Source organism: Blennius ocellaris (assembly GCF_963422515.1).
Source record: "Blennius ocellaris genome assembly, chromosome: 19".
NCBI classification, from domain to species: Eukaryota; Metazoa; Chordata; class Actinopteri; order Blenniiformes; family Blenniidae; genus Blennius; species Blennius ocellaris.
The window spans coordinates 12,154,871-12,178,016 of NC_137668.1; the positions used below are offsets into that span (position 1 = coordinate 12,154,871).

Genomic DNA, 23,146 nt, shown 5'->3' on the forward strand with positions numbered 1-23,146 from the left:
GAACACGGCAGTGGACCGATTGTGACCTTGTTTCTACCAGTAAACCAAGCTAATGTTTAACTTGGCAGTTCATCCTCTGCCTCACTCTGCTCTGTTTGTGTTCGTCTACATCCTCTGCATACATGTGGCGAAAGTTTAGTAATGCCGAGAGCAGACAGCAGAACGAAGCAGACATTCAGAGGCAATCCAGTCGAAAAACAAGATCATTTTAAAGAGAAATACGGGAAGCTGGGTGATCCAGCTGGATAGTTAGACATCCGAGTGTGTTAACATCAGTGCTGGAATGGCCACAGCATGGCGTTGCATACTCGTAGTGGTTGTGTTGGTGTGTCTGTGGAGTTACACCGAAGCTGTCGGAGGAGCAGTAAGTTGACCACGACCCCAAAGACGACCTCCTAAGAAGCCAAAGGTCAACCCTATTGATGTGGCCCAGCCTGCTCCGGACGTAGACATACAACGGGTAAGAAAGAAGCAGTACGTACTGCATATAGAGCACCGTAGGAGCTCAGGGCAGTTCAGATTGAATTTAGTCTAACCCACTTCTTTTCTCCGTCACTGCTCAGATTTATTCAAGTGGAAAAAGACTGAATAAGAAAAACTGCACCGGAGAGGGATGGAGTCCCTTTGATAAATTAGAGCAGCGCTGATTCCACATGCAGCGCAATCAGTCATCCAGCGTGACGTTATCTGACCTTTGCACACTGACTCAGTTTCTCACTTGTTTGTTCCACAATGTCACAATATTGCAAACAAGGAGTGCAACAGAGTCACTGGGAATCAATACAGATATTGAACCATTTAACTGATTTAAACACAAAAGAACAACTAAACATTTTTTAGCATCATCCTCAGACCGCTCTGCTTCTGTTTCTGTGTGTTGGAACAACAAAGAATCAAATTTTTCTGTGTCATTTATAAAAATGGAAATGTTATGGTATTCAGAGCTTTGTTGGTAAATATAATTTGCTTTGTGATTAGTTAATCATAACCTTGTGAAACCATGTCAATATCTTACAGGTTCAAATGTTTTTTTTCTTTCTTAATTTATTTTTAAGGAGAAATGGAAAGTAAATAAAAAAAAAATGGCAGCACAACACATATTCTGCTTATTTGGATTTCCAGCTCATAGTCATTGCTCAAGTACTTTTCTCTTGATTTTGGCAGAGCGCTGGTAGAAGTCTATTTGCAAGGAATTACAGGATTAAGGTTTAGCAATTGCGAAAATGCCTCCCACGGTTGTTTACTTGTTTCCTTAACAAAAAGATTTAACTGTAATAAATACTCTTTCATTCTATCATGGGAATCTCATATGCAGGTTCAGGTCAACAGGTGTCGTCCACAAAGAGGTCAAACCAACAAGAAAGCCCTGCTGACAATAAGCAATTAAATGAAGTAAACACAAACCAGCAGTGAAAACACACTACATGCTGGTTGTATGACAATGAGGTAGAAGCAAGGCACATGTTAGCCTCCCTCTTGCTCTGTGTGTTACAGATGACCGGGACTTGGTATCTCCTTAACACAGCCTCCAAATGCTCTTACTTGATAAACCATGGCACCAAGGTGGAGCCAACGGTCATGACCCTCACGTTCTCCTCTGCGTCTGACCAAACACTGTCTGTGAGCACAAAAACACGCCAGTAAGTAGCACTGCAACTCCACGCCACGCACCCAGCCTGCTGTGATTCCTCACTGTCTTGACTTGTCAGCAGCGGGAGCAAATCTTCTCTCTCTGCCTCTCTCTTTACTCTTTAAACATTTTAGGTCAAGCTGACCTGGCATTTGCTGAAAGGCAAAATTCGAGCTGAAAGAAATGTGTGTGTTTGCACAAAACTGTGGATGATTTAGTTATTAATTCAAATGCTGTAAATCCTCTTTGGCTCTTGCACAAGGAAAAAAGTCAGCTTGTTATTTTCAGCAACACTTCAGAAACACCAAACTAATTGAAAACTGTTTATTTAATTTTATTTAGTAATCATCAGTGCTGGGAAATATTGCAAGTCTACGATCTCACTTCAGCCCCTGCACGATTAACACTTAAAGGTCAGTTCTTCTTCTTTTTTTCCAAGTCTTTGCATTAAATCTACTGCTGCAAAATTTACAGCGGCCTTGTTGCGGTCACGGTTCTCTCCGTTGCTTCCTTCAGGTGCTCGTCCTGAACTGAACACCGACATAGTGATTGGATACACGGACCACAGCTCATATGCTATTTTATACTACCAGAAGCAGGGAAAGATCACAATGAAACTTTATGGTAAGTTTACTGACTGGTTTGTATCGAACTGTCAGATGGTGTCAATGATTATAATGTTTGAGCCTGGTATATTGATGCTCTATAATAAAGTATGGATTCATCACATCTTGGTTTGTGTATACAGGCAGGTTGGTGGACAACTTATCAGAACCCATGCTGACCAAATTTGAGCAGCTTGCTGAAAAGCAGGGCTTGGGCCTGGCCTACCATTTCCCATTCCCCACCTATAGTAAGTCTGTTCATAAAGCCACTTGTAAAAAAAGATAGGAGAAAGACAATTATAACAGTAGTATTTCATATAAGCTAAAAAAAAGCTAAACTCTGGCATGGAATATAAATGTGCATAAAAACACTTCAACATCGTGCAGCCGTTATAAAAAAAAAAAGGTTAAATTAAAATACAAATATGTTTGTTTGTTTTTTAGGTCACTGTGGTGATGTCGACCAGGATCACGTGATCAGTAAGACAAATACACGTTTGTTTGTTTTTTTTAAATAAAATCTTATTGAGAACAGTAGGTGTAATTTCCAGGATGATATTTCAACCTTGGATTGAAATGATTTTAAATCAATCAAGAAACAAGATCAATACAAGTTACAGAAGAGGACACCAATTTCCAAAATAGTATAAGGGAAATGTAAGAGTGGTTGACATGAGGTAAACTTCATCTCACATGTTAAAGTAATGATTTGGGGTGAAGATTTTTTTGTTTTTACTGCAAAAGCTAAACTGATTTTGGATGTGTTTGTTTTTGGTTTTTTTTGGAATGAGCTCTGATAACAGAATATATCTAAACATTGCAAAGTCAAAAAGATAATGTGAATTTTAAAGAAGCATTTTATTTTATTAAGTGAAATTTGAGCCAAGAATGGTTTCCATAATAGAGAGAGAGAGAGAGAGAGAGAGAGAGAGAGAGAGAGAGAGAGAGAGAGAGAGAGAGAGAGAGAGAGAGAGAGAGAGAGAGAGAGAGAGAGAGAGAGAAAGTCTTACCAAACACACATGTGCTCCTGCAGGCGGTGCATGTGTTTCGACTCAATCGTTTAAAAAAAAAAAAAACTGTCAACATGTTATCCAACTTCCACTGCTTTTTAAAAACATCCCTACTGCTTCTGTGTAATATAGTCTTTCACTTTCATATTTTCCAGATTGTGTTCCTACATGTTGAAGAGGCGGAGCTGAATTACTGGAACTCCAGAAAGGACAGTCACATAAGAAATGAGCTCGAAGACTTTGAATGTAACAGAGGAATAACATTCCACAGACTGAAGTGAACTTGGCCTTTTATGCCCTCAGTCAAGAAAATAAATCGATGAATGAATCCATAAATGTCTTTCTATTTTGCACCTTGGTGTTTGATGGTACTGTCATGCATGGATCTTTTCATGTTAGACGCATCCTATTGTTTTATTCTGAGTTTTACCATTCCGATTGTGTGACTGTGTGCCTTGGTCGTATATGTGTGAGGACACAAAAGGAGAAAAAGAGAAGGGGGTGCAGGGGTTGGAATGGAAGATAATGGAGACCAGATGTGACAGGCAAAAAGGGGTTGGGGAGTTTGGTTACGAAACTAAATTATCAAATGTGCCTTTTACCCCATTTCCTCGCTCCACCCAGAACCCAATTTGTGTGTGTGTGTGTGTGTGTGTGTGTGTGTGTGTGTGTGTGTGTGTGTGTGTCTATTACATAATCATCTGATTTCAAGTTGTTGCCTGTCTTCAAATCAGAAAAAGTCCATGCCTTTCAGTAAAAACATCAAGAGCTAATCATTCTTTTACACTTTAAATCAATTCAGATAACATCAACATGTGTTGTTCTGTGGGAGACGATTTTCACTTAAAGCACAAAAAGATTAAACGTTGAAAAACAAGAAGATACGTCTTATTCAACTATGCGTGCTCAGTGCTACAACACTGAGAAGATGTTTCACAAATCAAACATTTCTTAAAACTATGAACATGCAAATGTATCAAAAACAATCAAATCCCTGCACAGACAATTTCCAATATCAATTTATTGGAGACGATAAATTGGGTTTTTCCTGCCTTGGAGCCTTGCAGGCTATAATAAATACCTAGTTGAAACAAACCCACACATTGTAAACTGCATTACTGAGTTTTCTGAGAGGAGACTTTGAAGCAGGAAACTAAAAGCGTCCCTGCAGCCACTGTGCTCCCTGGGTGTGTTGGGTGGCGTTTCTTGTGCCATATGGTGATGTGATTTGCACTCTTACAAAACAGTAACTGTTTAGATAGGCCAGTCATGCCTGCACATTTTGGATGGAAGGGGGGAGGAGAAGAGAAGTGGTCTCTATTATTCACCAACTGCCCCTTCTCCTCTCTCCCCCTCAGCTCTCCCTTCTCCATCCAGTTGTGCAACAGCCGTGATTTGCATGCCACTGGGCCGGGGCCAAATAGTTTTTGTAAGGCAGAGGCTTTTGCAACAGGAGGAAAAACGGGGGGGAGGAGACAGAGGAGACGAAAGCTCGGGAGGAGGGGAATGGGGGAGCATATAAGACCAATGCTCTTGCTTTACCCCCGTCGCAGTGCCTCCATACTCCCTGATCAGAACAGACAGAAGAGAAGCCATGAAGAGCACACTGAGGATACTGGCCGCACTGTCGTGCTTGCTGATTTCCACCTGTGCAAATGTCATCCCTGTGCAAGACTTCAGCCTACAGAGGGTAAGAAAAACTGTAATGTAACTTTAAGATTCACTCAGTTAGCAAAACTCTACTTTCAAAGACCTGGAAAATCAAGTTAATGCACTGTTTGAGCTGTTTGCGTCCGAGAATAACGTTCATCTGCTTTGTCTTTCAGATGGCAGGCAAGTGGTACCTTGTGGGCTTTGCTACCAACGCAGAATGGTTCGTGAATCACAAGGCAGCCATGAAGATGGGAACTGCTGTGATAACACCAACTGAGGGAGAAGACCTGGACCTCTCTTATTCCAATCTGAAGTGAGCAACCATTACTTAATCAAACTTCAAAGTGAAAAAAAGAAGAAAAAGTAAAGAGAGGATTGCGATTATTTTTCCCCCCTCTACGACTGAGATGTAAACTGACCATAGTCAACTTTTCTGTGTATTTTTTTCTTTCAGTGCTGATGGGACCTGCTGGAGGATGACTCACCTGGCTAAGAAAACCGACACTCCCGGACGCTTCACTTTCCGCAGCCAGGGTGAGTTCACAACACACACACACACACACACACACACACACACACACACATGCTTAGCATAAAGGTTTTTTTTTGTTGTTGTTGCACAATCTCATTATTTCTACTTTCCACAGCTTGGAATAATGACAACGACATGCGTATTGTGGATGTGGTGTATGACAGCTATGCCCTGGTCCACAACATCAAGACAAAGGATGACGTGTCAGAAGTCTTAAACAAGCTCTACAGTAAGTTCTGCTCACTAACATCTCTAGCAACATTTCAGGGAACGATTTGCATATTGGAGGCAGACTTTGGTGACATCTTTTTTTTTTCTTCCTGGTTGCAGGTCGCACTCCTGAAATCAGCGCTGACCTGCAGCAGAAGTTCACGCAGTATTCTACAGACACGGGCATCCTCTCAGACAACATTGCTTTCCTGCCAACGAATGGTACGTTATCAATGAGCCTCTATGTATCTTTTAACATGAATGTACAGTGATTCAAGATTGGTTCAAGAAATCGGCTTCCTCACCGCTCTCATATGCATTGTTATAGACGAATGTCCTGAGGTCTGAAGAGTCCCCTGCATCCTATACGTCCTCCATCTGTCAAATCCCAGACTCACTTCGGATGCCTGCACTGTGACGAAGAGACACCTTGGACAAAGCATTTAGTCTCACATTCCTCCTGCAAACCAAAGATCAAGCCTGATCTGGATTCAGACTTTATTCTCCCTATTCTGCAAATTGACTGTGGCATAAGAGTGGATATACAAAATGTCTGGTGGTGGTGTGAAGGGCGGTGAGTCTATGAGACTGTGAAAGGTGCCGATATATGTTTTGAACTGCTGATCTTCTTTTGTCGTGTTTGTTCTTTTAATAAAATGCAATCAAGGCAAATACAACTTTCAAAAAAGGATTGTGTGTAGGATCATACATTCTGCCCTCTATTGGTTGAGAAACGGGCACTACACTTATATATTTAGTGCAACAATAAACATGTTTTTGCGTATAACATTGCACAAATAACGATTTATTTGGTCAACATGAGAAAATGTGTTTTGGGGTAATACAAACTTGATTTCAAGCCAACTAATAATATGAACATTTATGCTTTATCAATGAACCCTCTCACAAGAAATTGTAACTAAATCAACAGTGACAGGGGTTTGGAAATGGCTAGTTTAAAATATAAGAGCAGGCCAGCGAGCACTGAATACTCAGATTTATGTAAATAGCAAATATTTTGCAAAGGCAATTGGTGAGGAAAGATTACTGCAGCCCAGAAGGAAGTCCAACATTTAAAGCGTGGCCATTTTTCAAAACATAGGAAAAAGGGTAGTTACAAAGGACATGGTAAAAACAGAAAAGCCACACCCAAAATCAAAACCCAAATCTACAACAGCACACTCCTGTACCACATCACTGGGGGGTATCCAGGTTTCTCCTGTAACTTTAATGAGGTATATTATTGGGTATAGATGTAAACTGAAGTTCTTGCAAACCACTAATCCTCACATCACTGTATTCACTGGTGCACAAATGGCATATTTTGTTTAGTTTTAACAATATTTTCACAGAATGTACAGGATGCAAGTGCCAAAATGCACAAGTTGCACACAGGCAAGGATTAAAGCATAGGCTGCCAGTGGGAACCCACGAGAAGAGGGGCTCTCTGACTGGTAAAACAGTGTTGGAAATGTACTTATATTTAAATGACGAATTTGGTTAGCTTCTATTTGTCCATAAAGGAATAAATAAATAAATTAATGAATGAATGAGATTAATGTACTTCAGTCTTTCTTTTATGTACACACTGTCTATAGGGGAAAATAGAAAAAAACTAGGCTTTGGTTGAGAATTGAACATCAGTCTCCTATCACACCCTTATTTTTTATTGGACCAATGGGGAATGCAGGTAAAACTGAAAAGTGATTCTCTTACTGGGTAATAAGCCTCAGCCTCCTCCAGCCCACTGAAGTTTTGTAGTCAGTCCACCTCTCAACCTCACCGCACATTAGACCGGAGAAAACAACCCTGAAAGACAACATGATTGCAAATATCATGATCACAAACTCTATTTCCAATAGAAAATAATAATAATAATAATAATAATAATAATAATAATAATAATAATAATAATAATAATAATAATAATAATAATAAAAAACAACTCACCATTTCTTCAGTCTTGTCAGAAGTGTTCCTGAGACCATGCAGTGACATCCAGTAGAAAATCATCTCAGTAGCGTCTGAGAGCAACAACATCACAAGCACCCAGCGTTGTCCCTGAATGTTGAACCCTTCTGCCACCTGACAAGCTGTGTCTTTGAAATGCTCCTTGCAATGTGCATTTGTGCAGGGCCTGTTTAGGTTTTACATTATTTTATCTGTATATCTATAAAGGATCCACTCAACAAGAAAAAAAACGTTTTTTTTTTTAATATTGTATTTTGGTCATTTGTTTCATGAGCTGAAAAGCACAACTATTATTACAGGACTATCACGTAGTGAATTCGATACAGACATCTGGCCACAAGAGGGCAGCTTTTGATCTTTTAAAGTATACTCCTTTCCTTCACTGAAAACATATATTTTCCACAGACCCAGCCTTGTGATAGACTGGCGATGGGTCCAAGGTGTATTCTGCACTTGCTCACAGTATAGTGAATAGGATAGGTGACATAGAAGATGGTTAGATGGACTGACTCAGCCTTTTTTCTTGATTATTATAAGATCCCATGACGGTCTTTGACATATTGTTAGGTCAAGAAATATTTGTACAGTGACACAAATTTCAGGATCTGGGCCCCGAATGCCACCACATTGTGTATCATTTGTATATCACACAAATGCGATGCGATGGAAGTGTGGACTTTCAGGATGAATATACATTTTAGAAATTGCAATCTTGCCCGTCTTCCAAGGTGACTGGTTGTTTGTGAGCTTCAGTTTGCCTTCACCAAATGTGCTCACAGTGTTAAGGTTCTTGTGATCGCCACATCTGGAATCAACCGTCAACCTGCTGAATTGAGGATGTTTAACAAGGGTACAGCCTATGAAAAAGATGCCGTGTTAATAGTCCAATTACTTGTAGTTCATTTTAATAAAAGGCAGCTTCATATTAAAAAGCTTAACCATTCCTCCAATTTGAATGAAAGCAGACAGTCTGCATTTTAAGTCCATATTAATTATATAGCTAAATATTGAATATGTTTTGGTGAACAGCTTATAGAAAAACATGTCAATGCCTAACTATATCTGGGCCTCACTGTACATCATTTTTCTGTGCTAAAAATCAATGAGATCCATTGAAAAAAATGATATTAAAGATCAAACACTCTTTATTCAACTCAATAGAAATGAAAGCAAAACATATGGGTTATGGTCTTGTCTGTCAACATCGATTATCCCCTCTCATCATATCAGGTATGTTCAAAGCAGATATCAAGGGTTTGTTTACATGTTCATAAATTAATTTTTTTTTAGAAACAAAAACATTTGAACTAATTTGAATGTGATAAGAGAACAGAACACGTCTTCTTTGAGGCCTCAGTGGAAAGCAGGCTGTGTTCACCAGCTGCTTGAATATCTAGCGGATAGTCAGCACCCATCCACAAGGTGGTGATGATGCACACAAGTCATTCATGAGAGAGCGCCATGGAAATAATCCGAACAAACAGACATACAAAAAAAAAAGTCAAACACAATATTGGCAGCTGGTTTCAACTGTAATACACTGCACTTATTGTAAATGGTATGATAGGATCAACAGGTAAACATAACTCGAGAGGAAGAACATGGCGAGAAAACACAACGTGTCCATATCATTAATGCATGTTGGATAACGATGGCACTGTAGAAGTGAAGCTTGGTTCGGTGCTCGCGAAGCAGCTGCCTCCTCATTCTACACAATGTTGGTGTAACTGAACGACTGACTCATGCTTTTTCAGACAAGATCGCTTGTGTGTGCATAACAGAATGTAGGTGTGTATTCTTTCCTGTTGAAGTGCATGCTGCTCGTCCCACTGCGTACAGTCCTTCTCTGCTGCGCTTCTCTGCTTCCTTCTTTGACATTACAGAAATGAACTAACATTTTATAATCAAGCTTTGAAACTTGAGGGAAAATGAACACAGCACCATTTAAATCAGGACACATAAAAACACCTAAGAGAGATTTCATGCAGCAGCAGTACAGTAGTTGTTCAACGTTTAAGTAGTGCGGGGCAAGGCGAGGTGGCTCCATACTCTGAAGGCACAGTGGATGAACAAGCCAATTATTATCTTAACCTGGTCCGAGGTCAGGGGTCTGCAACCTCTACAACCACGTTTACCCCTGCACAAAAAACACTCATCTGGCCATTAAAACGAATTGAACATTAAACTTGTGACATTTAGTTTGCGGTGTATCCCTTACAGGTCGCATGATGGTGTAGTACCTAGTGACTCTACGCTCAAGCCTTCTTGAGTTTGCATTATCATTGTCGAATGAGTATTTAAGCATGAATTCAGCTCTGGTATTTCTTCTGAGGGTTACTTTTTGAAGGGATTTTTTTTCCATTTTTCCATACGACCGCTGGAAATGTACCTGTTATCACCTGCACAGAAATGATCCCATGCAGGTCACATTGCACTAAGATATGGTGCGTCCTCAACACTCTTCTTTTCAAGTGTCACATGTTACTTTTAACTACAACTAAACAGCTGCATATGCTCCTCTTGTTGCAGACCCCTGTTAATAATTTTTTGTTTAATGCTGCTTTGATTACTTTAACACGCATGTATACATAAATGCATGCACGCGCACACACACATGCATACTTATTGATGTCAGCCACATTCTTTGATTTCGTCGTGTCCAGTATATTTGATCCAAACATATACGCACAGCTGCATGCAAAACCTGTAAACCTACAGCCTAAAGTCTCTCTTAGATGTAAAGTTATGACAAAGAAAATAGTAGCTTAAACATTTTCATTTAAAAATCAGACATAAGACTCAAGTGTTTGGCAAAGAAACAAACCGACCTTTCGAGTCTGAATGAGTAAAGGCTCACGGTTTCACTCCATTCTGAATTCAAAGAAAGCTGCCGCGCTGAGCTAAACCAACCATGGAGTGTCATGATATCCCATTATGCTCTGAGAAACCCTTCTCTGCCCTTCAACAGAAAGAGGCGTCCCCTACAATCCAATGTCATAAGATTTAAACATAAAACTCTGTATTTCACATATAAATAATGTTATGGACAGAAATATGATATTACTCTCATATAGATATGATTTCTTTCTAATTAGTATTATGTATTTGACTCTGAATAAATCTTTTGAGAAAAGGGGAAATTAACACAAGGAATTATATTTACAATGTGACTTTTGGCATCTGTATTCCACCCCATGTTACCACAATGTACGCAGCATGTCATTCGACAGATGTGAGTGCTGACAGACTGGTGCATCTACAGCTTGGACAAAAAAAAAAAGCTTGGCATGTTGATTTGATCATTTTTGATATAAGATTTTTGTTAAAATATAAAATTAAAATGCAACAGGGACTGGTAATAAATCTTTGCTATCACACGACCCAGTAAGTATAATTATTTGTCATATACAGTATTCAAAGGACTCCTGAAAACTCCCAAGCACGATACAAAGAAGGACAAGCCGGTTAGTATATACATGTACAGTCTCTTATAGCTGTGCTCCACTGAATAAATGCCCCTCTTCTCATTCTAATACTCTGGATATATAAAAAAAAACAAAACAAAAAACAAAGAAAGAAACAAAAAAAAAAGATTTCTGTACATGTCTTTCCCACATCACATCCCCTCCTTCTCTGGGAGATTATTGTCCTATTAAATAGCCAATATTGATCGGTCATTTAATTAACCCCATCCATCTCTGTGGCAACTGATGCTTTGACAAACTGCTTCCTCTCTCAGAGTCTTAACGGCGACCGTTAGATGAACCACTCCTTCTTTGATTCGTCGATGGTCTCTGGGTTGTCGGTGCCGATGATGGCCGCGTCTGCCGACTCGCCGGCCGACTCCCCGCTGCCCTTCGCCTCGTTGGTGTGGTAGGTGCCTTTGTGACGGAACATGTAGCGGATCAGGAACACCAGGGTACACAAGATGGTGAAGATCACCACTGCAATAATGCCTGCATCAGAAACAGACATTGTGTTATTGTGCATGCAGCAGGAATTACCAATCAGATGAGATGCCATTAAATAAAATAAAGATACGTTGAGATAAGCTAAGGTTTACAGTCCCATATTGACATTTACATTTGACCAAAACAGTAGTACACACAGAATTTAAAATGAATGTCCAAAAATATAAATGAAAAGTATCTCAGATAATTACAAAATATTAGTTACTGAATTTCACAATGCCATACATCCGGAAAACCATAAAGACCTTTTTCCAATAATAGTTTTGATCATCTATTAAAACTATGAATTTCTATTTCTTTATATGCAAAGGTATGCTTTCAATTGGTGTGAATGAAAATAATGTGATTTTACACATTTTGCATTCATGACCTAAAACAGTATAATGTGGTGAATGCAACTCATTACTTTGAAAAAGTATTACTCTACATTTGTTTTGTTTCTTCTAAACATTGGGTAGTAAGAAGCAGTGGAGAACAACAGTTCATCTTTTATAAGCAGCTGTTTCATAATGCAGACATTAGCACCTCCAATGATGGCCGAGTCCCTGTTGACTCCATCAGGAATGACTCTCTCCTCATTGAAGGGGAATTCAGCATCTGGAAGAAAAATAGAAAGCAAGGCTGCATTTGATTTATTTTATGAACAGCTGGATTAATCTATCAATATATAAACGAATTAGATAGACAAATGACTTTTTATGTCAGGAACATACTAAGAAAAGTAAATGTATTTTCTTTAGTTCAGTCACAATATATCATTACATGCATAATCTGTGATAATTAAATGTCTCATAAAGAGTTTCAATAACTTCCAGTACCTCCTTGGCAATTGTTAATCAGTCTTGGAGACATAGCAGACGAGTTTATTATAACGTATCGGTTCATGGGTTCATGTTTTACACTGAGCATTCATCACAGGCTAAGAGGTTAATGACATCTTCTTTCTCTGTCTGCCCACAGTACATCGCTGTCAGCACTCATTGTTTAATCGCTCTGATTCTCTGTGGATGCGCACAAGTGGAGGACAAATGATGGGAAAGAGAGAGGAAAAATCCTACAAATTTGACTTCTGTTACTCAGCAGTAATCCTTGTAAGAAGCACAGATGAGATGTCGACACACAAAACCGCTGTCTGAAATGGGATGTCAGCTGTTTCAGCCACTGACTGATTTACCCACAGTTCTCCTGGGAGGTCGAGAGCACGAGTAAGATTCAAAGACGGAGGCAGTGAAAATGGAAAGCCAAAGAGGGCAGGAGGGCAATTAGAGTCATTATGGTCTGTTAGTTGCCTGCATGTGGTTCAATTCAATGGCCAACACGTGCTATGTCTGAAAACATGGGAGGCAAGGTCAAAAATGTGAATCCCCCCCCAGCTGGAAATGAAGATGAGAAATCAAAGATAAAGGAGGAAAAAAAAAATCAATTGGAAGCCAGACGACGATCATTCAACATAATGATGGAAAGAATCCTGGATAAATTATAGATCAGCTCTATGTATAGAAAACATGAGGTAAATATGAATCCAGTCAAGTGTACGGATGCTGGAGAGCTGACTGTGAGTTTGAACCTGGAGACCAAATCGATGATCAGGATCAATCTCAGAGGGCTCAGTGTTCCCAGAGGCTCAGTTGGCACAGAGCCTGGGGAAGACAGCTGCTGCCACCGTAATGATCCTCTGAATGCTAAACGTTGCTGTTGAACGTAACAATAGACACAAGAACACTCATGTTGGTGTGTGTGCATGTAGTTTTGTGTATTTGTACAAGTCTGAAACAAAGGCAGATTGTGTTCGCCTGTTTCGATCAAGTGGCCACAATAATAGGTGTCCTTGTTACACAGCCGGTTAAAGCCTACGTTTAATCCCCCAGATGGGAAGCTGGTGACCAGTGGATGAGTGCATGTCCAGTGGGATCTGCTGAAGTTCAAACTGACCATTAGTACAAAAGGTCATAGTGATTTTGCTGGAGATCGCCTGAGTATATTGGAAACTGCTGATCGAGTAGGATTTCCATACAGGACTATCACCACTTTGAGAGCGGCTGAACAGCAGAAAATTGAGCAGCAGTTTTGCAGGAAATGATGCCTTGCAAATGTCAAAAGAGACGAACCGAGCAAGTCACTCGCTGCGATGCGAGTTGCTTGACCTGCACTGAGAGCAATTCCAGTGTCAGTCCCATCCAAGGGCACTTTAGCACATAGACATGGTGAGATGGGATGAGAAGATGAGAAGATGAGCCCACCTACCTACCGACTTATTTGCCACTCGCCCCATAACCATTTGTCACAGTTAAGTGCATCATCTCTGAACACTGATCACACTGAAGCTTGAAGCAGACTGACTACTACAGAAGAGCAGAAGAAGAGGGCAAGACACTTCCTTGTTTGATCAACTCAATTTCTGCCAGTAAATTTGAATGGCAGGTTGAGAATTTGGCACATAAAGAACAAATTCTTAGAACATTTTGGGATTTCATGTGTTGTTTAAACGTCACAGCCTGACAGTCTTCCTAGGTATGTGCAAATACACATTTTTTTTTTGTAGGGCAATGCAAAATGGCACGAAGCTCCAGTCTTTTCTTAAACATGATAACAATTTCAACAGAATAAAAAAGGCCTCTAGAATCACCACAGCCCCATGGAGCACCACTGTGGCGGTACAGGGGATTGCATTATGGTTAGAAAGAAATGGGAAACATTTACATAATCATATCAAACTTAAGGGAAATATTTGCAGTACTAAAAGTACAAACATCAAACAAACTCTCCCATAAGATAAACATAAAATAGATTGATGTTATGGGAGACAATACAAAGAAATAAAACAAAGAAATGACACTATACCAAAGAGAAACAGAGGTTTTACAGTTTGCAGTATTTGATTGCGTGTAGGCTTCCTCCTTTCAGTTTACATGATCAAATTTGGTGTATTTTCATTTTTTTTCAAGAAGGAAGCAGAAGGGCCTGACGTTTCTAACATCTTGAGTCTACCTGGGGTATTACCCACCTGTGTTGTCCAGATGCCAGGGATCTGTTGCAGCAGACATTGGTGGGATGGTAAGAGGTGACGCCCCACAGTTGGACTCCACCAGTTTGCCCTGGTAGGACACAGGCGCGGCAGCAGCAGGCTGTTTTTCTGGCTGACCTGCTGTTGGTGTGGCTTGAGCCTGTGTTGTTGTTCTTAGCGCAGACTTTAGAGGGGCGATTCCGTTGAACTCGACCCGCGACAGACACCCGACGAAACCTGGCGTGTTGTACCGCTCGATGAGGACCGGATCTATGTGTCCAGTTTCTGAAGAAAGACGCAGAATAGCAGAGGCGGTTGGGTTATTGACATCTAATGTCAAATTACAGCTTGAAGAATGACTTAATGCCTCCTCCACTCTCCCAGTATTTATGTCTCTCTTCCTTCACTGCTGCTCTGATGTCTCCTCTCTATTTATGACATGATTTAAGACCACTGTAAGAAGGTTTCATGGCGTATCTTAGTGTGATGGATATATATGCTCCACTTTTGAATGTGACTTCCAATACACTATATGATCAGTTTATCATCAAAATATTTACCCAAGGATGATCAAAGGTCACAGTGCATTAAATAATTTGATCATTTGCAAAATCAATTGCTGTGATAAATGCCGCGTGCTTCTTTTTATTTGTTAAATGACCTTGACTGCTGGCTCCGATCTACATTAATATGATTTTACATAAACTGAAACGGCTGTGCTACTGGGAAACATTCAGTGAGTTACGTTGCTTCTCTTCGCACCCTGCAGACCATTTGCACTGAAAAGAAACAACTTAATAGAACATGAAAACTACTTTCAATTAGAGATCGTGCAAAATACACCAGGCCAACAGCAATCAGAATAATGATGGTTCAAAAGAAACAATTTCTGCACTTACATCTATGCCTTACAGTCCAGCCCTCGCTCCTTTGATATTCATGTCTTTGTTTATTCAAAGCAACTCGCTTTATACAAACTCACACATAAAGCAGTGCCTGAAATGCAGTTAGCCATCTGAGCTCAGGCCAATGTTTCTGTTTGATCTGTTGCTTCTAAGCAGTGTTTTTAGGTAGAGTGTATTTTCTACTGTTGCTGATCACAGCTGACTATGGATGAAGGAATGGTACAGTCTTAACACTTTTCGAATCAAACACAGACGGACAGACAATATGAGCCATTTAGAGTCCCTTATTAATCTCAATTGCATGTTTTTGGAGGAGGAATCTCGATCTCCCAAGAAAATGGCTACACTCAGTAGGAGGGCATGCAAACAGAAGAGTCTCCGAGCACAGACATGAGCTGGGGACTATCGCACTTTGAAGCAACAGAGCAAACTATTATACCCTCCTGTGGTCTGAAATACTTAAATCTGAGAAACTTACTGCATGAATCAAACACTGAATCATTACCCTCACTAACATTTATATTTTAATCATAGTGCATAAAACAAACATCATCAGAAACTCACCATCTTCACATGAACTTGGACTAATTTAAAATTCACTGTACCGTATTCGAGAGCTGCTAAATATATTATGTTTTAATATGAACCAGGAGACAATCCTACAGAGAAATATCTGGATTATAACTGGAATAACTGGACAGCTCTGTGTGTGTGTGTGTGTGTGTGTGTGTGTGTGTGTGTGTGTGTGTGTGTGTGTGTGTGTGTGTTTAACTAATGAACCCTGTTATGTTCCATGATGGGGATTTGGGTATCTGGATGTGGTCTATAATGTAATTCTATGCCTTTATGGTTTTTTTTGGTGGGTCAAATACAAGTGTGTGTGTGTGTGTGTGTGTGTGTGTGTGTGTGTGTGTTATTGATTGTTCTGCCAGAAATACAGATAAGCAGTATGGGATATGTGAGTCTCCTTCATGTTCATCATCTGACCAGGCCTCCTCCAGACAAGTACACCGTGTGTATGCGGTTCACTGTATCTGTAAGTGAAGCGAAAACAAACCTTACACTGACACTCAGGACGCTATGGACGGTTTTGTTTTCATAAGCTCCTTCACTGGATTCAGGATGACATACTATTGCTGTTGGTAAGCATGTGTAGGTGTACTCAAAGTGAACTGCAGCTTAGCACTACCTGACTAATAACACAAAGGCCAACATTTCCTGCAGGATCACAGACAAATGTATCTGCTATTAGCCACTTCTCACCTTAAAAAAGGTTTGGATTGGAACTGTGTTCTCATTTGCATATGCGTGGGGTTGGACACGGTAAGTGCAGAGACAGGCACACTCAGGCACAGAAGGGAAACAAGTCCCACTGTTAGAATAGTGACTAGATTACTGATAACAACAGACATATGAATACACAGTGTGAATATGAATCCACCTCCTCTCTCACTGGTATGCCTGAACATGTGTTGATCACTGCAGAGCCCTGCATGTGAATACTAATAAGCTCTCTGCTGGGAGTGAAACAGACTGCTTCACATACAATGCCATATGCTATATGCCCATAGTAAATAGAGAACAAGCTTCCAATAGAAAACAACAAGTCTGTAGTGAAATGACTCACAGACATCACACAGTTTGCATGATGAATAGTTGTCATGGACAAGTGGCCATTGTGGTTTTATTGGTATTACATTCATTTAGCACTAATGGAAGAACAAAAGGTTCAGATAATTACATAAATGGCCGCTGAATCAAATGCAGTCCAATAAATCTGTTGTGCATGTTAACAACCTTTTTGAAGTTATCAATTTTCTTAGGGTTGCAGGGGCCTGGAATCCATTCGAGTTGATTTATTGAGGAAAAATGTTCACAACAACAGTTAGCCTCAAACATGCGGTTTTGAATTGAGGGAGACAACCTGGAGGAAAACCCATGTATACGCAGAGGGAAAATGTACAAACTCCACACAAAAAGATCCCCCGGCACAATCTGGACTCGAACCAGGGACACTTGATGAGAAGCAAATGCTCAACACAAAGCCTGCACTACTACATGCCTGAGAAAAACTGTTGAGAATTTCAACATAAAAATGACCCTGGTCAAAACTGTTCCATTGACAAAATCTCATCATTTTCATATTTTTGACAGACAGCGGGTCAGCCATAACCAGCATTAAATAGGAAACTAATGAAATAACTTTAAGAAGTACCGGTAATATAGTTTTGCCACAGCCAGTCACCACAACCTGATCACAGGGTTTGTAATCCCTTCCATTGTTTTCCCCGGTGGAGTCTTAAGGAGCTTTCCAAACTAATCAATAAAACATGTACTAATACACAAACCAACATCACCCCATACACTAATCTTAATTTGAAAAGAGGGAAGGTTAATCCTTTCGGCTTGAGGTTGAATGAAATTTATAACAGTATATGTTGCGTAGGTCCCCTGTTGTGTGTGTAATACCAGGTACCACATGTGACACACACACACACACACACACACACACACACACACACACACACACACACACACACACACACACACACACACACACACACACACACACACACACACACACACACACACACACACACACACACACACACACACACACACACACACAGATCAGAGGATTGCACCTCCTGATGGTGTGTCACCATGATGGCCGGTGACATAGCATGAATAATTCAAAAGGTGAGGGGCAGCATATAAAATCGCAATTGGAGGCCTGGTGTGAGGATACTGGTTGGGGGTGTGTTTTGGTATGGGAGACACTAACAAAGAGAAACTGAAAAAAGCTGCGGGATGCAGAAAGAAAAAAGGATCGGGGAGACCTGGAGAACAGGGAAAGAGGGAGGGTGTGGCAGCCTCTCCAATAAAAGCTCAGTGTGAGTGGAAAGGTGAGAGACATGAGAGGAGGGGAGGGAGAAAGGAGGGGTACAGAGTAGTCAGAGGTTTGAGTGTCTGGAAAAATGGGTGGAAAGAAAAAGAAGTGGGGAAAGAAATGGTCTTACAAGAGGCATGCTCGAATGGAAGGGTGGAGTAGTGGAGATCAAGCACAGTTGCCATGGCAACAAATGGAAGCTGATGTAGGGATGGTAGGATGGCAAACAAAGGGGAGGAGTAATGAAAATATGGGTTTGAGACAGTTCAAAAGAATATTAACGTGAATCCACCCACCACACCCATTTGTAATACAAACCCTGATGCATGCACCGAATGCATACAGGTAGTGTGTCTGGTTTGCTGGTCATGGCTGATACGGTACAGAGGCAGCCAGACGGAGAACGAGAGAGGAAAGCAGAAAAGCAGACAGTGCAAATATGCCCTAGGTATTAAAAGGGGGGCTAAGATGCACATGTTCTTAATGCTTCTGTAACATCTTTAATTCAAGGATGCATACTTTGGCAATAAAAATAAGAGCGGCTGAATAGACTGAGCACAACTTCCCTTCATTTTGGAATTCTGCTGCCATTGCACAGCCCGATCTTGCCGTGTCTCCTCCCAAATGTGGAGATAAGTGTGGATATTATCATTTTGGAAGGTCATAAGGTCTATGGTAACAGAGAGCAAAAGCCTAAGTAAATTGCAGATCATAAAGAACAGATACAATAGGTGAAGAGAATGCAAGGCTAAGAGTTTCAGGCATGAAAAACACACCTGCAGTTGCGAACCCCCTAGCCCAGTGAACACAGTGTTTGCCCACAGGGAGGTGTGTACCTCTCCACCTTCCTCCTTGATCAGGACGTTTGCTTGTAACCATGCCAAGCAAAAAAACCCCACAGACATAACAGAGACACACAAGTAAACAGACCGTGAGAATAATAATATCAAACTCTCTGTGACGGCTCCTTTTTCTGTCTCATTCAGACACACTCCAGGGATCTGTGTAATTTTCCTGCAATCCAATTAATCCAGCGGGTGGATTGCCTCGGAAATTCAAAAGCATTGAACATTTTCTTTTTTGCTCGAAGCATGAAAACGATAAACCTCTCTATCTCTGCAGCAAATTCAATTTACAGTTTACACTGAGATGACTCACACTGAACCCCTAAAACCTTGGCACAGTCATGGATGAACACACACATATAAATAGAGACACGAGGATACACACAAACACAGAGCTGTGGTTACCTATGTGGAGTTGGCGTCAGTGTCTTTAAACAGTTTGTGAGGCAAACCTTCCCCCTCTCGTCTTCTTTCATGCGGTCTTCTTCTCGGTTATGTGGTCCTGTTAACACAGTTCCACATTGGCAGGCACTCTCTCTCACTCTCTCTCTCTCTCTCTCTCTCTCTCCGCCTATCTCCTTCTAGCCCTCTCTCCCTTTCCCTCTGCAGTGCAGTTCCACCCCCACTCTGACACAGCAGCTGGAGAAAACCTGGAACCTGGATGAAGATTACCCTGGATCAGGACTGAACGGTCCTGAAGTACTAGTTGTGATAGCCAGAGAGGATGGTATGATGTCACCCCTTTGCACTGACACAACTCACGCACACATGCAGCAGCAGTGACCACTTACACTCCCATCTCTATTTTAAAGGTTCACTGGGATGATAGAGATTACAGAATTACCAATCGACTGCACAACGGTTGGAGGCAGATAAGAGACAAAAACTAATCTGCGCTATCAGCTTCCTCGGACATCAGGGTTCATCAAGCGTTTTAATCAGAGTCCCAGCGTCCTGCGGCGTTGAATGCAAAGGTCACAAGACAAAAGGCAGACATTGACAGGCTTCTTGGAAGAAAGGGAGTCGACTGAACGTCACGGCAGGAGATAATGTGTTGTGCTTGGAAGACACTCAGCCGCACTATACTATAAAATAGCTGGGGCCTGAAACCTTGAAAACACCCCAAAATCACCATCAGCAGGGAAGCAGCCTGATAGAATGATTTATTAATGCAGCTGTGTTTCAGGCTAATGCTTCACACAGCATGAAGCAAGATGTAATTTAGGCATGAACTCATGGTATCTCATCATTTCTAAATTATTCAGCTAAATTAAGCAAAAACCGCTGTTCTGATCACAAATTCCATTATATGGGAGAAGATAAACTCTGCAAAGTTTTTCTTAACACGCATTTGCTGAGTTCGTTCAATTCCACGTTTGCAGAGAGTTTGCATGACTACGTTTTCAAGCACGCTTACACAACCACAGCTTGAGCAAATGTTTATCCAAATATTAAATATCAAGCTCCACCCTCATAGCTTTGAAAAGCAGCCTTCAGCTTCATCCACTGTGAAAACATTACATGTGAACTCGGTGAAGGGGTGACTTATGAGTACATTTTGCTTATACTGTACTACATTTTGTCTTGCATTCAGACCTGCCTTCTTTCACCCATAGCATTAGCAAGGTGCTGCAAACCTTCCTCAATTATTTTCTATCGTATCAGAATGATAGTATAACATCATCAGCAGATTTGTTGGCTGCACAAACATGATATGAACAGTAGAGCAACAATTATTAGTACTATGATCAATAAAATAGCTTGTCGTGATCATAGCTTTGTGGCAATATTTCTCAAACGCCGCGGTCATTAAGGGAAAATATGATCTGGAATAACACACCACTTGGCGCTGCTGGTTAAAGGATGCTCAAATGACACTGAGAAGCCAAAACTGTGAAGACGGACGGCTTTTCGACAAATGAAATGCAAAAACTTTCAGGGCAGACATGGATGACAGGTCGTCTGAAGATTCATGTTTTCCTACTTTACAATCTGAGGGTCAAAATCCAAAACTTATCAAACAGCAAATAACAAACACGGTTGTTATCTGCTGTTTTAAAGACTGTTTATTTTGGAATATTGTTATGAATTCCTTGTTTACAAAGACACCGTTGATTTTCTATCACGTGTAACTGGTTGTTCTCTTCTGACATCTATCACTACTTGGGCATTTTTAACCAGATAACTGCTGTTGCACACTGGATGTTTGTCTTTTTTTTTATATAATTCTGCACAAACCCTGGATGGTTGTACATAAAAGTCCCAGTTGACCAGCAGTTTGTCTGCTAAATGACACCAACGAAAACGTCACGTTCAAAGTCACTCAGACCTTCTCCATTCTGATGCTCAGTTTGAAATTCATTTGGTCTGCCTTTAGTGTCTATATGTCTAAGTGCATTGTGTTGCTGGAATCTTTGTTGCAGATAAGATACTACCAATAATTATGCAAGTGTCATAAAAAGCTGATACATGATGAGGGTCTGAGTATGTCCCAGAAAGAGTCCTAAAAAAACCTGACTGAAGAAAACACACATTACACTTTGAGGATTTTTTTTTTTTTTTTTTAAAGAAGCCATTATACTTTGAAATGGTTGTGTTACTTAACGCCTCAGTGATAATTGGTTGTACACACAGGGAGTGACACAATAAATGTGTGAGGACAGGGTGAACAGAAAATGAGAGGCAAAGACAAATAAAAAGGAAAGGAGGATCAGAATTTTTGTGCTGAAGTGATGCACACGTCCTTTGCAACCAACCCTGGGGGCGACAATCATCTGTCTCTAATAGCACTTTCACAGTGTCACTATCCCTCTCTGCCTTTAGCTCTAACTCTGTTCCCATGGACACACACACACACACACACACACACATACACACACACACACACACACACCCTTGACAGATTTGTGGCTCAGAGGACAGAGTTTGGAGCGTGTCTGCTGCTCTGGCTGATGTATGACTCATCTCCCTCATCGACTCCACTGGGATGCACACATCTGGAGCCACAGACAATACATCAAGCCATCATCCCACCACACTAACACACCGCCACACATGTACAGCTGTGACGGTGCATTAACTTAATATCCAAGAGACTTTCCCCTCACCACTTTCCTTACAGCTGAAGCTACAAGTCTTTGTCTGAAAAAAAAACTAATGATTTATCTCAGGGGGATGTTGTTTGTATAAGCAAAAGCCGCCTAATAAAAATGGAATTACAGCCATAACCGAAGAAGTAAAAACATTATGACAAGAAAAAACCCGTTAAGCCTTTAAAACATTGTAGTTTTCCACTAATAATTAATGTAAAATATGATCTCATGTGGATGCAAGTCCTTCGTGCAGACACACACAAAGTGCTTAGCCCAAAGTGCTCTCATCACACAACTATTATAATACTTCAAGTCTGGATTAAACACAGCCATTAAGATGACAATGACGACTTGTTGGAGTCACGAGTCCAATCTATGAGAAAAATGAAAAATTCCATCTGACTCAACTGGAAGGGACAGAAATCCAAAGTATCTGAATGCATCTGACAGTATTAAGTCAGAGAGGCTGATCAACTGCAGTTGATCAATGGGAGTTGACGAAGAGGACAAGTTGGAGCCCAAAGATGAATGTAACAGAGATGCAGTGGAATGAACTGAAAAGATCCTGAGTTCAAACCGTCCTGTAAGGATAAATGAACCTAAGATCCTGAGTATTGCGCCGCTAGTGGAAGCTCTTGGCCAAAGTCATTGCTGCTGGCAGTTTCTCCACTATACATCCAGATTTTACATTCTGTTATTATCTTTGTTTACGATAAGACTTGATCGCCCCAATCTGGTAAAATTCAAAACATTCACATCCCACTTTTTTGCCACATTAACGGATACATGCAAGGAAACAGATGCTTACTGATATCCTCACCGTTCAGG

General features: G+C 40.7%; 3 protein-coding genes across 3 annotated transcripts in view; 2 read left to right on the top strand and 1 right to left on the bottom strand.

Moving 5' to 3' along the window:
- Positions 1-283: 283 nt before the first annotated feature.
- On the top strand, positions 284-3,526 carry c8g (complement component 8, gamma polypeptide; the record flags this gene model as incomplete). Its single annotated transcript, XM_080515264.1, is given in 8 exon segments — positions 284-370; positions 374-460; positions 1,495-1,640; positions 1,973-2,043; positions 2,147-2,254; positions 2,379-2,483; positions 2,680-2,708; positions 3,401-3,526. Coding segments are annotated over 8 exon segments (759 nt in total).
- A 1,250-nt stretch (positions 3,527-4,776) lies between these two features.
- Positions 4,777-6,262, top strand: LOC308143962 (lipocalin-like). Its single transcript, XM_080514923.1, has 6 exons — positions 4,777-4,935; positions 5,072-5,211; positions 5,353-5,432; positions 5,546-5,659; positions 5,761-5,862; positions 5,969-6,262. Exons 1-6 carry the CDS (start codon positions 4,840-4,842, stop codon positions 5,986-5,988), a joined length of 552 nt encoding a protein of 183 aa, XP_080371049.1. The 5' UTR covers positions 4,777-4,839; the 3' UTR covers positions 5,989-6,262.
- Positions 6,263-10,649: 4,387 nt separating this feature from the next.
- The window catches only part of cntnap2a (contactin associated protein 2a), a gene marked incomplete at its 5' end in the record, with an annotated part of 327,084 nt that continues 314,587 nt past the window's right edge, over positions 10,650-23,146 (bottom strand). The window contains 3 exons of the mRNA XM_080515381.1: positions 10,650-11,567; positions 12,108-12,179; positions 14,587-14,871. Of these exons, the coding sequence (XP_080371507.1) occupies positions 11,368-11,567; positions 12,108-12,179; positions 14,587-14,871 (557 nt within the window). The 3' untranslated portion in view covers positions 10,650-11,367. The remainder of the gene's footprint in view (positions 11,568-12,107; positions 12,180-14,586; positions 14,872-23,146) is intronic.

Bases quoted from the DNA above. Each gene is read 5' to 3' on its own strand.
- LOC308143962 (XM_080514923.1), top strand. From the start codon at position 4,840: ATGAAGAGCACACTGAGGATACTGGCCGCACTGTCGTGCTTGCTGATT. The intron at 5,433-5,545 runs GTGAGTTCACAA...TACTTTCCACAG, and splicing joins CTTCACTTTCCGCAGCCAGG to CTTGGAATAATGACAACGAC. The intron at 5,660-5,760 runs GTAAGTTCTGCT...TCCTGGTTGCAG, and splicing joins AGTCTTAAACAAGCTCTACA to GTCGCACTCCTGAAATCAGC.